Below are 17157 nucleotides of genomic sequence, written 5' to 3'. Positions count from 1 at the left end.
ATAATACTTAACAATAGGTTTCCATAATTTACACTCAACGATAATAAATCAAAACATGACGAACCTGATGATGTGGCAACAACTCAAAAGTTCAACTTTATTTTTGCGCCATACATTAAAGTTAATCAATTATTCCAATCAAGATTACATAATTCAAGGCTCAGCCTCGACTCAAAACCCAAAACAAAACATTCATAATACAAAAAACATGAAACATTATTGCAGTAGTATCAAGCCTACTCAGCTTATTCTCAGTTTTAGGCTACCTATGTCCCAACCCAAAGTCTATGAAAAAAAGTAAAGATGTAGGTTCTTAATTTGAGCCAATTTGCTACATCAAGAAAATAACCCTGCAGCAACCAGAAATGTAAATGATTATGTGGATTACAATTAAAGGACAAATCTGACATTTCAAAGCGGAAATTACAAACTTCAGAAACCTTTTAAAATCTCAAATACACTACAAGTTTTACATTTCCTGCATTGCAGGAAAGTTCTCCTGCAACAGGGTGATCAAATTAAAATCCTACATCTGTAACAACCTAAATGGGAAAATCCAGTGTTCAGTTCAGCAGAGCGTTTGTACCAGAGACAACTTTAAGAGCAGCAAAATCAAAGTCATTTCATGTAGAGATGATTCATAGCTAGACATTCCATTGTCTGTCTGCTGATATGAGATCCCTGAAGAAGATCCAGACCTTTTGGAGTGATACAATGTTGCACAATGTGGTGATTACAATTTGTCCTTACACCACACACACACACACACACGCACATATGCACGCACGCACACACACACACACAAATACACACACACACACACACACATAGATACTATACAACATAAATATCTCCACAACTGCCCTAACGGACTTCCAGTGCACTCAACTGCTGGTAAATATTTTACATATAAAAGCTGATGTCATCATCAGTAGCCATCCATTGAATGAATATCAACTTTCGGTCCCCCTGTGCTTTTATAAGTTACATTTTTAAACGTTGATGTCGAGCTTCTAAACAGAGGGTTTGTACCCTGTGAAGAAAGAAAAAAAAACAGTTTAACAGTAAATTATACAAGAATTTCAAAGTAACTGACATGAGACAGAGCAAATGAGGACAAGGACACCATCTTACCGACTGCCATTTAGCCTTTGCCCTCTCGGCCTCAAACTTGGCAACCTCACTGCGGTCGTGGACCGAGATCAGCAGCTTCCACACCACCAGCAGGATGAGGCCGATGGTGAGGATGGACAGAGAGACCCCCAGTACTATCATAACTATGTTGGGGGGCTCAGGACAGTCTGGAGGGATGGAGAGAGACAGAGAGAGAGAGAGAGAGAGAGAGAGAGACACACACACACAGTTACGTCCGTAGTCATCACAGAGACACTTTTTCGAGGTGTAATTGTAATAGCAAGTTTTGTTAGCACACTTAGCGAGATAAATTTGTTGATCATTACAGTAACCGTTACCCTGGTTGTGATAGAAATTGAGAACTTTTATGCTAATGTTATGAATATATATTTTATATTGGTCACATGATGAGTCTGATCATTACAGTGATCAGACTCATAATTTGCTCCAGAGCGGCGCAGCGGTCTAAGGCACTGCACCTTGAGGCGTCACTACAGACACCCTGGTTAGATTCCAGGCTGTATCACAACCGGCTGTGATTGGGCGTCCCACAGGGCGGCGCACAATTGGCCCAGCGTCGTCCGCGTTTGGCCGGGGTAGGCCGTCGTCGTCAATAAGAATTTGTTCTTAACCGACTTGCCTAGTTAAATAAAGGTAATAAAACATGCAAAAATAATGTGGCAAGCAGATCATTGGGCATTCCGTTTCCAATGTTTCCCAGAGATTTTCTGCCTGTTAACGGACTTACTGTAAGACCGGCCCCATCAGATTCACTAAGCTCCTTTACCAGTTGAACTCGTTACTTTCGGAAAGGACTGTATAAAACGATTCCCCATCATTGTCTACTTTCACTTAAACCTCTGGCCTCGTTCCTTCGCTTACACGACCTTCCTTCTCTCACTGTTCATACGGTTGTGTGACGTTCAAAAACCTCCCGGTGAATCTGGCCCAAGGTGTGGCGTTTGACCTTACCGTACATCTTTAGATTATACACAGTGCTCCCCGTGTCTCCGGCCACCACACTGAAAGAGATGAAGCAGTTGTTCTCGCTCTTTAGGGTACACAGCGTGGACCGGCTCTCATCGTGTTCTGAAAAGGAACGTGGACACATGCACAGCTATGAACATGGGATGACTGAACACGCCATATATCAACTTCCCTCTGCATTGTAATAGGACGTAAGAGGATACCCTCCTCTCTACTCTGCTGCCAATATTATTTCCATATCAAAGGCCAAGATCTATGTTGTGTGAATGTGTGTGCGTGTGTGCGTGTCACACCATTGCATTTCACATCTGAGTCCTGAAGATCTGGTGCGATGATCAGACACACCTCTCAGCGTGCATTAGTGTGGGTTCAAAATAAGCTCCCCTTGAAAGGAACAAACCTACAAGAATCAGTTCCTTGTATTTTCAACCAGCACCACAATAGCCCCATCTGTAGGACATGGTAAATAATATGTTCCCCTTTGTCTAGTGTCAGAGGAACACCGGACCCAGACAGTGTTCTGATGGAGAGGGAGAGGGTTGAAGAGAGAGAGTGAAGACAGGGGCAAAGAGAGACACTTCTTGACGCAGGACGGGCCAGCATACCTCCAGATCTCTGACCCATGGGGGAACTTTACATGCTAGTCTGTTTAGTACCCACGCGGGGCAAACAACGTGGGGTGATCATATTAAAAAGGGAAGAGAAAGGGCCAGACAAGGGAAAGTTCCCCCAGAAACCTCTTCATCAAGGTTGGCAAGGAAACAGTGTACCATTGTTGGATGCAGACATAGTCTGGCATCAAGCCTAGCAATCACACATTTGATTAAAACAAGCGGTCAATCTGGACAGGTCGGTGTCATGCTGTTTCTGAGGTTCTCTCTCTCTAGTTCTCATTTCGCTCTTCACAGAATTAATTTGAATCCTATCAGTCATGATTCGGCTACTCGTGTCTATAAACGGTTCGGACAGAAAGACGGACGGACAGGCAGGAGTAACTAACCTGTGGAATTGTTGACGAAGACGTGAGGGATGCTGCACCTTTGGACGCACTCCTCTGTGGCCTCGTCTTCTGCTTGTAGATGACACTCCACACAGGTCCTGAGGAACACACACACATACATCTGTCACGTGTTGAGTGCTGGCCTTAACAGGAGGGTTATTTGTGTTCCCTGATAAAGAGTGAACAGAAGAAGCCTTAGCCAGATTTCAGTTTGTTCCCAAGGTTGCCCTCTCCTCTCTCTCTCTCTCTCTCTCTCTCTCCTCTCCTCTCTCTCTCTCTCTCTCTCAGCTCTCTCTCTCTCTCTCTCCTCTCTCTCTCCTCTCTCTCTCTCTCTCTCCCTCTCTCTCTCTCTCTCTCTCTCTCCCCTCTCTCTCTCTCTCTCTCTCTCTATCTCTCTCCTCTCTCTCCCCCTCTCTCTCTCTCCTCATCTCTCTCTCTCTCTCTCTCTCCCTCTCTCTCTCTCTCATCCTCTCCTCCCTCCCCTCTCTCCTCTCTCTCTCTCTCTCTCCTCCCCTCTCTCCCCTCTCTCCCTCTCTCTCTCCTCTCTCCCTCTCTCTCTCTCCCTCCTCTCTCTCTCTCTCTCCCCTCTCTCCCTCTCCCTCTCTCTCCCCTCTCTCCTCCTCTCTCTCCCTCTCTCTCCCTCTCTCTCCTCTCTCTCTCCCCTCTCTCTCCTCCCCCCTCTCTCTCCCCTCCTCTCCTCTCCTCCCTCCCTCCTCTCCTCCCCTCTCTCACCTCTCTTGCTCTCTTCCCTCTTCACTCTCTCTCGCTCCTCCCTTCTCCCCTCACTCTCTCTCCCCACCCCTCTCTCTCTCCCCCTCTCTCTCTCCCCTCCTCTCTCCCCCCTCTCTCTCCTCTCTCCCCCTCTCTCTCCCCTCTCTCTCTCTCTCTCTCTCTCTCTCTCTCTCTCTCTCCCCCTCTCACTCTCTCTCTCTCTCTCTCTCTCTCTCTCTCGCCCTCTCTCTCTCCCTCTCTCTCTGTGTAGTCTAGCACATAATGGTGGTGTCAGATGGACTGTGTGTGACAGGTCCTTTACAATGGAGAAAGGAAATAGTCCAGCACTGTTGTTGGCTGTCTTTACACGCCCTCAGGAACAAGCAGACAAATTCAGACAAGATGAGGTGAACACTATATCCCAGTACTGAAAAGAGGTGACAAACCTGGCTTGGAAGAAACAACAACCCTTAATCAACGTAAAGACCGGCAAGAATCGATTAGTCAAATAAAAAGCAAAGGGCTTCTCAATATTGTAGGTAAACATGATTGGTTATTATTGGAACAGGAACAAGGTTTCACAGGATGTGGGCTAGTGTGGTCTAGACATTTGCTATAAGTGTTGGGATCTCATCACTTTCAGTACTGTATTTGTTTGCTGTACTGTTTACAGTCGCTGTTTCCTGAAACAGATGTCCTACAGTGCCTTCAGAAAGTCTTCACACCCCATGAGGTTTTCCACATTCTGAATTTTGTGTCACTGGCCTACACACAATATCCCATCATGTCAAAGTGGAATGATGTTTTTACAAAATGGTACTAATTCATTCAGAATGAAAAGCTGAAATGTCTTGAGTCAATAAGTATTCAACCCCTTTGTTATGGCAAGCCTAAATAAGTTCAGGAGTAAAAATGTGCTTAACAAGTCACATAGTAAGTTGCATGGAGTCACTGTGTGCAATAATAGTGTTTAACATGATTTTTGAATGACTATCTCATCTCTGTAACCCGCATATACAATTATCTGTAAGGTCCCTCAGTCAAGCAGTGAATTTCAAACACAGATTCAACCACAAAGACCAGGGAGGTTTTCCAATGCCTTATTAATTACCCTTTGGATGGTGTAGCAATACACCCAGTCATTACAAAGATACAGGCGTCCTTCCTAACTCAGTTGCTAGAGGAAGGAAACCGCTCAGGGATTTCACCATGAGGTCAATATTGACTTTAAAACAGTTACAGAGTTTAATGGCTGTGACAGGAGAAAACTGAGGATGGATCAACAACATTATAGCTACTCCACAACACTAACCTAAATGACAGTGAAAAGAAGGAAGCCTGTATAAAATACAAATATTCTAAAACATGCATCCTGTTTGCAATAAGGCACTAAAGTAAAACTGTTAAAAATGTGGTAAAGAAATTAACTTTATGCCCTGAATACAAAATGTTATGTTTGGGGCAAATCCAACACAACACATCACTGAGTACCAGTCTTCATATTTTTAAGCATGGTGGTGGCTGCATCATGTTATGGGAATGCTTGTCATCAGCAAGGACAAGGGAGTTTTTTGAGGGATAAAAATAAATGGATTAGAGCTAAGCACAGGAAAAATCCTAGAGGAAAACCTGGTTCAGTCTGTTTTCCAACAGACACTGGGAGAGAAATTCACCTTCCAGCAGGACAATAAACTAAAACACAAGGCCAAATATACACTGGAGTTGTTTACCAAGACGACATTGAATGCTCCTGATTGGCCTAGTTACAGTTTTTACTTATATCGGCTTGAAAATCTATGTCAAGACTTGAAAATGGCTGTCTAGCAACGATCAACAACCAACTTGACATAGCTTGGAGAATTTTAAAAAGAATAATGTGCAATCCAGGTGTGCCAAGCTCTTACAGACTTACCCAGAAAGACTCACAGCTGTAATCACTGCTAAAGGTGATTCTAAGATGTATTGACTCAGGGGTGTGAATACTTATGTAAATGAGATATTTCTGGATTTAAGTTTCAACACAAACGTCTAAAAACATGTTGTCACTTTGTCATTATGGGGTAATGTGTGTAGATGGGTGCGAATTTGTATTTATTGAATCCATTTTGAATTCAGGCTGTAACACAACAAAATGTGGAATAAGTCAAGGGGCATGACTAGTTTCTGAAGGCACTGTATATATATGACCCACTGGGAAACTGGACAGGTGTGTGTTCTTCTTACCTAGCAGAGTTACAGGAGTCTCCACAGGTGGGGCACCTTTCACAGGTGGCTCCAGAGGCTCCGGGCATGGAGCACACACACTTCCCGCACACACACTTCCCCCGTCCGCTGCACAGCGCTCCGTCCTCCGACACACACGTGTCTCTGCTGCTGCTGCAGTTACAGTACTCCCCCGTCCAGCCACTCTGACACACACACTCGCCGCAGTCACAGTCCCCGTGACCTACACACACACACACACATTAGCACATTAGCACACAAGAAAGTAACTACTTACTGAGTCATTGTGATGTCAGTACATTATCTGTTTTCATCAAAAGAGGAAGAGGTGAAACCACAACGCTCGTCATGAGAGTCCGTGTTTCGACCTGGCGTACACACCTCCACAGAGCAACCCTCGGAACCTCACACACGAGAAGTCGTCGCACTCGCAGTAGGCCCCGTAGACGCGTCCGAAACTAGACGGGTGACACACACACTGGCCGCAGTAACACTCCCCTTGCCCGCTACAGGACTCCGGAGCGCCACTGGCCTTGCAGTTACTGCTCTGGACGCTCTCCTCCGTACACTCACACTTGGAACCCATGTACCCTGGATCACACAGGCAGGAGCCACACTCCAGAGATCCCCGGCCCAGGCTGCAGTGGCTGCTGTTGGGCTCGGGGGTCTGGTGACAGGCACAGGAGCACAGGGACTCCAGGTCTATCTCCAGGGGGTCCTGAAAGCCCACCGGTTTGATGAGGAAACGCTGGGGACCGTCGAGACACTCTGAGAGTTCTACCGTCACGTTGAAGGAGACCTGGGAATCACAGAGATTGAAGGGTGGATGTTATAGCATACATGCATTGAGGTGGCTGTATAGTCAGTTGGAAACTTGTTACGACAATATGAAACTATAGGAATATTGTTCTTTAACATCACTGACCAACTGACGAGCAAAACAGGAACAAACCGTGTCTCCAGCTTTGACGTTGGAGCATCGTTTCTGTCCAGGTAGTACCGTCCCATCCTGACAGATCGCTATGAAGGAGATCTGTAGATCCTCTGTGTCTCCTAGTACCTCCAGCTCTATCTCAGACCGCAGCTCCTGGAAACACAAAGGGAACCTATAACGGGGCCATGGTCTGGTCCTGGACCTCGTGAGGGAAGAGTTCAGGTAAGTGTTTTTTTTGTTAGTTTATTCAATGCTGTATTTTACCTCACACTCAATGGATTATGCTGTTTCTTTAGTGTGGGGGGGTATAATAGGAGTGTGTGTGTGTGCGTGTGTGCGTGCGTGCGTGTGTGGGTGGGTGTGTGTGTGTGTGTGTCTGCGTGTGTGTGAAAGAGAGAAAGGGAACCATTATAATCTTCTGCAACCACTGACTTATCACACACTTTTTAAGTCTACAGTATGCTCCAACACTGCTGAGGTTTACTCAGCTGGGCCTAGTCATTCCTAGTCTTCCACTATATGGGTAAGTCCCTTTCTCTGAGTGGTTTGAGTCATGATCCCAGTAACCTCCCAGGTATTCTGTCAAGCTCCCAGGTATCCCAGGTGTTAGTAGCCAATCACCACAGGCTATAGTGAGGTAGATAAGACTCCAATATAACTCTTTCTCTAAGTGAGTACAGTGTTGACAGAGTACTTGACATTTTTATCCTTTCAGTTCCTTCAGGCCTTTGGGGAAGATGTGGTCTGTGTGATGCTTGAGAGAAACAGCTTGAGCTGAGACACAGTGTACACACGCACAGTGTGCTATAAGGAGCAGTAAATCAATATCTAGCTATCACAAAAATAAGCTACATCGGTAATGTGGCTAACCTCTTAATAGCTTTCACATAAAGTATGTCCTGTACATTTGTTATTATGCTAGATGCTAGATGCTAAGTGCTTTGCCATTAGCTCGGTGTTGAATAAAGCTCTCAGTGAAGCCCCTTGGCATAGCTAGCGGAGCCAGACGTGACTTGGCTATGGTAGGCTCTTCAGGAAGTGTCTGATGAAGCGATTAGAAGCTGTGGGTCTGCTCTCGTCCCCCTCAACGCACACGCACGCACACATCACTCGCGCATACCCTCGTGCATACACTCGTGCACACACACACACACGCTGCCTGTAGGCCTGAAGCCAATAGGGATTAGACTGTAGGGAGGAACACAGAGCCACGATAAAGGATCAAACAGCAGGGGCGAGTACAGACCTGCTGACAGCATACCGAGGTGCAGAGAGGAGAGGAAGAGAGGGGGGAAGGAACGGGGAGACAGGGATGAGAGAGAGGAGGGAGAGGGGTGGTGGGGAGAGGAGGGAGAGAGAAGAGATAAACAGATAGGAAATATCTAACCCGAGGGACCGAGACAGAGGTCACTACGTCCGTGTACTCGGCAAGTCTCAATAGTCCTGCTAACTAACGAACACACTGTACACCCACAGTGACAGAATCGTGTTCTCACTTTATACGCCGTCACAATCAGTTCCAGGATGTTCCTTGAATCTGATTCCAGAACCCCCACCGTGGCGCCAGGTATGAAATCTGCATAGTTCTGCAATAAAACACACAACAGACACACGGTTACTGTTCATGTAGGTCGATCGACCAGTCACAGCCACATCATAAGGAAATAAGTTCTCCCGAAAACAGGAAGAAGAGAGCGCTTGTTCCAACACGTCCACCGAGAGCACTTAGCAAATCAAATATGCTAACCTCACCGATACACAGAGATACATTTTCCTTCTCCCTTTCATAACCGGCTTGCCGCATACCTCGTGTCAACCCGGTGTTTTCTAACAGGTTAGCGTCACGTTGCTGTTGGGAAAAGGACAACGGAGGGAGAAGGAGACGCTCTCACCTCGTAGTTGTGTTTCTGATTTTCCGTCACAGCGAATATAAGCAGGATATTGTTCTCCACCAGTTTATCCATCAGCTGTCCCAGAGTTGGGTATTCCTGGATGGACAAAGTCAGTATTTTAAAACCTCAGACGATCGTATTTCATCCCAATGAATGAAACAATGACATTGTATTTCTAAAGCCCTTTTCACATCAACAGTAATAAAAAGTGATTTACAGTCACCCGGCCTAGACCCCAAAGAGCCAGTAGTCTTTACAGTAAAGGGACACTCCTTCACCATGGATAGGAATGAATGCCATGTTATAGTATCATAAACAGTGAATCCTTGTACTGCAACCCCAGTCATAGAAATAATAAATGAATCTGATGTGACTGTCCCCTTACCAGATGGGCAGCCATAGAGTATTCATTGTTGCTGTCCAGATGGCACTCCCCGTCGTTAGGGACGACGATGCCTGACATCTTGCTGTCCATCCCAAAGTGAGAGTCGGCGTCGCTCACAAACACCAACAGACGCATGGAGTCGTTCCTCCAGCCTATCTTGTCCTAACAGGGAGAGATGAGAGATTATTACACCGCAATAATACAATAGTCCGTTGTCAAAGCACACCCGAAGTTCCCTTGAAAAATAAAGCTATTCTATTACCTTATATTCTATTCTGCAGTATTATTTTCTATTCAACTCTATTCTCTTCTGTTAAAATACCATCTTTGGGGACAAATCAAATCAAACCTGAACCACAGACTCTCTCACTTACCCCACAGACAGCAGCCTGCATAATGGCATCGAAGCCACACTCCGGCAGGTCGATGTTGGCAGACACACGCTGGTTGGTGATGATATTGTTGAACTTCTCTGTGCTGCTGGTGAGGGGTAGGACGTGTTTGTATCCAAACGTCGGCAGACAGCTCTCATCCACACTCCTGCATGGGAATACCATAGAGAAACATAGCGTATTACATCTATGACCAGGGTTCCCACTCTAAGACAAATTCAAAACAACAGAACTTTCCATGACTTTCCATGTCTACAGATAAGACTTTGGCGGGTAAATATTTCCATCACCGTTTAACTAACGAATTATTACTAGATATTACTATTACTTACAACAAGTAAGCTTGTTATAAACATACTCAAAAACACTGTGTCGTTTACTAAGCTCTTTTAGGGAGAAAATCTGTCTCTTCCACAGAAAGATGGTCCTTTGTAGCTTAGTCGGTAGAGTATGGCGCTTGTAACCCCAGGGTAGTGGGTTTTGATTCCTGGTACCACCCACACATATTCACGCATGACCGTAAGTCGCTTTGGATTGAAGTGTCCGCTAAATAGCATATTATATATTATTATATAAAGAAAGTGCTCTTCATTTGTACTTCAACCATAGAGGATGTGGTTTTCATTTCATTTCTCCCGACCACACTGTACCCTACCTACAAGGGTTCTCCAGCTCTCCAGGAGTGATCTTAATGAACGGGAGGACTGGTTTCTCAACGAAGGACCCGAATCCAAGTCTGAATTTACTGGTGAGCTTTGCCATCTCCTTGGACAGGGTGGAGCCCAAGTCTTTAATCATCTCCAGGTCGTCAATCATGGAGGCTGAGAGGTCCATCAGGTAGTAGATGTCTACAGGGTAGTCCTCTGTCTGCTGCACGCTGATCTGGAAGGTCACCTCACTGCCTGAAAGAAAAAATAAGAAACAGAACAGAGTGTTTTCTGTCTCTCTCGCCGGGCTCCGTTCAGTTCAAGGTCTGACCATGCTAGTGAGAAATTCGATTCATATTATTATCTTTATGTGACAAATGGTGTGAAAATATAAATTAAACATCCTTCGTTCATCAAAAAGAGTTTCTAAATCAACTTCAAATCAATAGCTGTATAAATAATGGACACAGCGACTGCCCCAGGTCTCCATCAGTAACTGTATAAATGAGGGTTTACCCGTTCTGAGTTTGAGGGCCATCTTCTGTGGGGATATCTGTGTGATGTTGGTATTTCCTGTCTTCTTCCCGAGAGGCTGGTCCCGGAGGACCTCGGAGTTGGTCACTGGGAATTCTACCTGGTCCTGGGGACAGCCTCTCTCTTGGAGGACGTACGGCGTGTCACATCGCTCACTGATTAAAAACGAGTCTGTGAAATTCTGAGAGGTTAAAAAACACCACAAGGTTTTACTCCCACGTTACAGCCAATCTGACACAGACACTCTAACATATTTTACTGGTGTTTCGTCAGTCAATAGGCAGTGATTTTATTCGGCCCCCAAAGTTCTGTGCAAAATATAGATATATGTTTTTTAGACATATATACATTTCGTTCTTGGACATAAAAGACTGTACAATCAGCAGAAAATGGAGTCAACGTTATTTTTACTCAGGAACTCTGTTCAATAGTATTCCCACGCATAAATAGAGAGGCCTATGTGATCGTGTCCCAATGTAATTCAAGTTTGAAATTCTTCTGTTTTTGTCAAATATTTATCTGTTTGGAATTCTTACGGTCAATTTGCAGTGCACAAATTATTTATAACTATAATGCGCGCCCCGCCCCCGACTATCCGCTTAAGTAAACATCCGCCCACGGCTGAATGTAATTGGGTTCCCCTGCCCTAGACGTATAGCCTACCTGTTGTGTGCACCATGCACAGCGGGGACCAAGCTGGAGACACTCGTCACAAGTCACTGCACTGCCAACCGAACATGTTCCTACATGGACACCACACGGGGAATATAGAATATAGAAGTGGTCAGCGTGGTTGGCCCTGTCTAGCACTGGTTACATGTTCTCACGGCACTGCTGCCTGGCATGTAATACTTTTGTATATCAGTATATGAGTGATTGTTAAGCGCCTCTGTCTTTGTGATGCGCCTGGTTAATTTGCGCATGAATAACTAGAGCAAATGCTAGGTTACGTTATCATGATAAATCACAATAATAATTGTGAGTGGGTGGGTGGGGGAGGGGGGGTTATAAATAAATATTTGTATATATAAACCACTGGATCAAATAAACTAATTGAAATGTAATCAATACATTGTATTCATGTATGACGTGGAATATTTACCTCTATAAAAGTACAATAAAGCTATTATAATCTTGGGGAAAATCTGGATATACTGCAGTTACATGTCACCTTGAAAGGAGAAGTTATTTAATTAATCAAAGTCATTCGATCCGGTCTCTAGTCTTACCCTCCACGTTGTTGATCCAATGCCGAAGAATCAGGACCAGAAGTACAGCAATCCCCATTGGTCCTCGCGGTTACTACTATAGGGATATGAAAGAACAACAACAAATTCTCTGGAAACTCTCATATGTACAGTAAAATTAACAAAACAAATAGGTATTTCCAGCCTTAGTAAGCTTCTCTTGGTATCACTCTCTAGGCTAAACGACAAGAGAATGCGCCGTCTTTCTTACCTGGCAGGAAAGACGTTGAGTGCCTGCGTGGTTCAGACATTCTTACCTGCCCAGCCTTTTATGTTCACTTCCGTACAGGTGAGAACATAAACGGAACGGGACTACAGAGAGTGAGTGAGAAGTGAGTGTGCGGGCGTGAGCTATGAGTGGCCAGACAACAGCTACATTGAACTGGGTTTTATTTCAATGGAAGATTATTTGATCATCGAAATATAACAGAAATGAACTTGTAATTTTTACGTATCTTTTTTAAAATCAATATAATTTGTTAGCCTGCAATCTTAAATTGTTATAACAAATATTGAAGTGCAGGTTATGGGATAAATGATCAAATCCATGTAACTATTTGTACACACAAATGAAAAACTTTGAAATAGTGTTTCAAACGTTCACCAATATTTCATAAATGTAGTAATCCGTACAAATACTATGGCCTTCGTAACTGCATCAATACTCATATTGAAAGTTTCAACACTAGCCTATATATTTTACAGTGAATCAGAGGTCCTGTCATGTGGACTGATCATTCTTCATTTTAAATCGGCCATAACAGGACCTCTGATTCACTGCAAAATATATAGGCTAGTGTTGAAACTTTGAATATGAGTATTGACGCAGATACGAAGGCCATAGTATTTGTAAGGTGTGTAAATTGACTTGTATGGGTAATTCCCTTGTATTAATGCTTTATGACCTATAGTGGCAACCTAATAAATACATAGGCCAGAAGCCCTATTCCCTAGTGATCACAAATTAATATTATATTTGCCATTTAGCAGACACTTCTATACAAAGCGACTTATAGTCATGCGTGCATGACATTTTACATATGGGCGGCTCCAGCGGGAATCGGACACACCACCTTTGGCATTTCGAGCGCCATGCTCTACCGACTGAGCCACACAGGACCAAATAAACTCGATCAAGTCAAATCCCAGTGGTTGTAAAACGTCATAGTTTCGAACTTCCAGAATATGCAACACTTACCCATAGTTCAGTGGGTCATGACTGCCTGTCTGTCAACGTGTTGCATTATATGTTTAATCATATCTTCACTGCGCTGTCCTTGAAATGTATTATATCGTTGCACACATTGTCTTGTTTGTAGCATTTTTTTGCACAATAACACGTCTCCATCAACTGTTGTTTGTTGGCTTTCACATCATACTCTATTGTATGTTGTATTGACCCATATAGCAGTGTGACCTGATCCATTCTGGAGCTATGCATAAAAGGGGGTGTAGGGCAACGTGATAACCATTGTTTATAGGGACAACCAACTGCCAGAGGTGCCACACCATAAGTCATTACCCCTGAATTACCCAGATGAGATACTGCAACTGAAAAAAAAAGATGTTAATATTTAACATGACAAACCCCTCAGAAATGTACATATCTCAAGGGTTCATTTCGATTTAATGATTAACAGTAGGGACAAAAACTACATCTCGGGCTCTTTTGAAAAGTAGTCTATTGCTCAATACAAAAATCCTCAGAAAGTAATGTGTGTGTGCGTGCGTGCGTGCGTGCGCGCGTGCGTGTGTGTATGTAACCTGTGAGTGAATAGGCGGTGAATGTGTGTGTGCGTAGCACATGGAGTGTGTGTCTTAACAGGCGGTGTGTGTAGGTGGTGAACAATTGACAGCTGCAGTGTGGATTTCTCAGCTTGTCCGTTCCAGACGGAATATCCTACTAAAGCAGCATCACACCCCTCCGAATCGCAGTAAGCCCCTCATCTGTTACTCCAAACCCCCTCCTCTCCTTCTCTGTTACTATCCCCCTCTCCTCTGCTCCCTTCTCCGCTTCTCCTCTCATATTTACTCATCTCTCCAAATGGTTCTTCCATTATAATCTCTCCTATTGTCCACTCGTCTTTTCTCCAGTCTTCAGCCACCGTCATCCTTTCTCCATCCTTTCTCCTCTCCTCCTCCCCCCCAGAGGCACCCAGCTGTCTGTCATTCCTACTGTCATCCCATCTCAGCTGATGGATGGAGTCACAGCGGAATGACAGCACTTGTCCTCTGCCACTTTGCAGCTCCCTCCATTCTTTATCTGACTAGAGGACAAACATTTGTACTGTTTTGCCATCGCTGTTCAGAGAAAGTACACAGGCCACCCATAAAAATCTTTAAAACCTACACAAGTGTGACCTTTTAAAATCTGATCTGTTGCTGTCTGACAACTAAGACATCCATTCATTCCTTAAATTGTCTAACCTAATTGTACTACCTAATCCACTCAGGTCATTCATTAAATTGTCCTACTTAATTGTCCTACTTTACCAGCTTAGATGTCCATTCTTCTATTAAATTGTCCTACCTAACCAGCCCAGATCATCATTATTTCATTAAATTATCCTACCTAACCAGCCTAGATAATCATTATTTTATTAAATTATCCTACCTAACCAGCCCAGATGATCATTATTCCATTAAATTATCCTACCTAACCAGCCTAGATAATCATTATTCTATTAAATTATCCTACCTAACCAGCCTAGATAATCATTCTTTCATTAAATTATCCTACCTAACCAGCCTAGATAATCATTATTTCATTAAATTATCCTACCTAACCAGCCTAGATAATCATTATTTCATTAAATTATCCTACCTAACCAGCCTAGATAATCATTATTTCATTAAATTATCCTACCTAACCAGTATGTCAATAAACCCTTAGCCAATCTTTGGGTAAGATGATCATGTCTAACCATACAGTGAGAAATAGAAAAAGCTTATTTTCATATTCAATGTTGCTTTCCCAAGGTTTCATTCCCACCATCCGTCCCATTGTGAGGGAGGAAGACTCTCCCACACAAAACCTGCCAGCATTCCTAACTAGACTCCTACTTCTACTCCCGTTGTTGAGACATGAACATGATATTGGCTCTGTCAAGTTTAGGGATTCCCAAGAAACTGAATCCAAGTCATTACTCCTAGTCATCCCTTACAATGAGATGCCTGCTCCGGATTGTACGCAGTGCTGTGTGATATGATATCACAGATATATCAGTGTGTGTGTGTGTGTGTGTGTGTGTGTGTGTGTGTGTGTGTGTGTGTGTGTGTGTGCCGGGCAGGCCGTGTCAATACACAATACATTACAACGGTCGGCACTGCAATGAGACCAACTCACCTACAGGGGCCTCCTCTAGTACCATGCTGTCCTGTCAAAGGGGCGCCGCGTCCTCGTCACCGCCTAAAAAATGAGGGGAGAGGAATCAGGGAGATGCCGCCGGCCCTCAAAACATCCAGTTCCGACTGCAGCCCTTGGCAGGAGTAACTAAAAACCTACAGTAACAGACAGCTTTATGAAGCATGACGCTGCCTGTCCCTCTCACCCTCCCCACTGCCCATGCTCCCAGGCTGATGGGGGTGGAGGGGTGCTGATGACTGATGGCAGCAACTGCTGGTGGGTCTGAGACATACGAATAACAGCCGCCTTCGTTGGAGAGGGATGGTAGCAGAGTGGCAGTGATCCAGATTGACTGACAGGCCAAATGTGCCAGTGTTGCCCTCTCTTGGTTGAGGCAGTAGGTTACAGCTCCCTGTGGGGAACTTGTGTCAAGATGTAAAGCACAAATATTTAGGGCATGTGTGCGTGTTTGTTGTTTATGTCACTGTCTTGTGTTCGGAAGTGAACATCGAGCCCAGTGAGTTAATTGAATCAAGTGCAGAGGAAGGTCAGAGATGAAAGGAGTGACACTGTATTAATGTTGTCTCTTCCCTACGGTGGTATGATTGGAATGTGCGTGTGTGTGTGTGTGCATAAAAGAGATATGGAGAGAGAGAGAGAGAGAGAGAGAGAGAGAGAGAGAGAGAGAGAGAGAGAGAGAGAGAGAGAGAGAGGAGGTGGACAAGGTGACAGACATACATAGTAGGAATGAGAGTCAAACTGCACATTCAGGCAAGGCATCATTCCCAGAAGTCAATGTGGTAACGATTCTGGTTCAAAATGGCTACTAGGCTAATCAGGCTCTTTGCCATGTGGTACAGTTACCCTCTACTACCGTAGCATAAAACGCATTAGTCACTTTTTACATTGCCATTGTAAAATGTATCCATAGGCTATACTGTAACCCCATAAAGATATGTGCCAGAAATATTTATTTAAAGGTCAATCAGCCCCTTTCCTATGAAATACCATTGAACAGAAATGAGTGAATGAATCAAGACACTAGACACCACAGACCCTCTCAGTGTCTGCACCCCCGATGTCTGCACAGGCACCCCCAATCTGACCTTGGCCCTACTTTAGGGAATAGCACCATGTGTCCCTTCAGCTGTGGAGAATTAGACATCAGAAAGAGCGAGAGAAAGGAGAGCGAGAGAGAGAGAGCGAGAAGGGGGGTGGGGGGTGAGACAGAGAGAGAGAGTGCTAATCCTCCATCATTTGCTCCTTATGTTCATAGGGTCGATTTTCTTGCGTGGCGTGGGGGGGGCATATGCCTGGCATTACAGTCTGGCTGGGTGGTGTCCGGGGCGTATGTGTGTGTGGTAATGGGGGATCTTTCTCCCCAGTTCTTTTTCATCCCTTTACTGGTAAGATATATGGGACATGGTGCCTTTGTGTCTATGGCATCAGCTCAAGTAAGCTGCAGGCTTTAACAGAGAAGCCCCATAAAAGAGACTGATATTACAAACGATACATTACAACAAACCCCCTGGATGCTTGAAACAGTGTGAAAAAGAGCAAGGTTAGCGTCATGGATATATATACGTCACTGGTTAGCAAGTACATTGATACATCAAGTTCTTATCAAGACAGTGCTAACGATGACTTAAAGTGGAATCTGAAAATGTATATTATTCTATTTATATGATTTTGGACATCCACTAGGTCTACTTACTGATCTGAATG

At 44.3% G+C, this 17157-nt stretch overlaps 1 protein-coding gene across 3 annotated transcripts; it reads right to left on the bottom strand.

Moving 5' to 3' along the window:
• Window positions 1-68: 68 nt before the first annotated feature.
• On the bottom strand, window positions 69-15538 carry LOC115196039 (integrin beta-6). Of its 3 annotated transcripts, none has more exons than XM_029756513.1 (16): window positions 15433-15538; window positions 12069-12144; window positions 11503-11582; window positions 10822-11020; window positions 10314-10560; window positions 9641-9806; window positions 9267-9428; window positions 8882-8977; window positions 8486-8575; window positions 7008-7142; window positions 6437-6854; window positions 6056-6278; window positions 3122-3219; window positions 2107-2223; window positions 1135-1301; window positions 69-1033 (listed from the first exon to the last, which is right to left on the bottom strand). In XM_029756513.1, the coding sequence occupies exons 2-16, from the start codon at window positions 12124-12126 to the stop codon at window positions 929-931; spliced, it is 2361 nt and encodes a 786-aa protein (XP_029612373.1). In that variant the 5' UTR covers window positions 12127-12144; window positions 15433-15538; the 3' UTR covers window positions 69-928. The 3 variants fall into 3 exon arrangements, with proteins under 3 accessions (XP_029612373.1, XP_029612372.1, XP_029612374.1); XM_029756512.1 differs by lacking the exon at window positions 15433-15538 and adding an exon at window positions 12298-12405; XM_029756514.1 differs by lacking the exon at window positions 15433-15538 and adding an exon at window positions 12298-12319 and having other exon boundaries at window positions 12069-12141.
• Window positions 15539-17157: the final 1619 nt, after the last annotated feature.

The sequence above is a fragment of the Salmo trutta genome, chromosome 6 (genome assembly GCF_901001165.1).
Source record: "Salmo trutta chromosome 6, fSalTru1.1, whole genome shotgun sequence".
Lineage (NCBI taxonomy): Eukaryota > Metazoa > Chordata > Actinopteri > Salmoniformes > Salmonidae > Salmo > Salmo trutta.
This window is presented reverse-complemented; position numbering and strand designations above follow the sequence as displayed.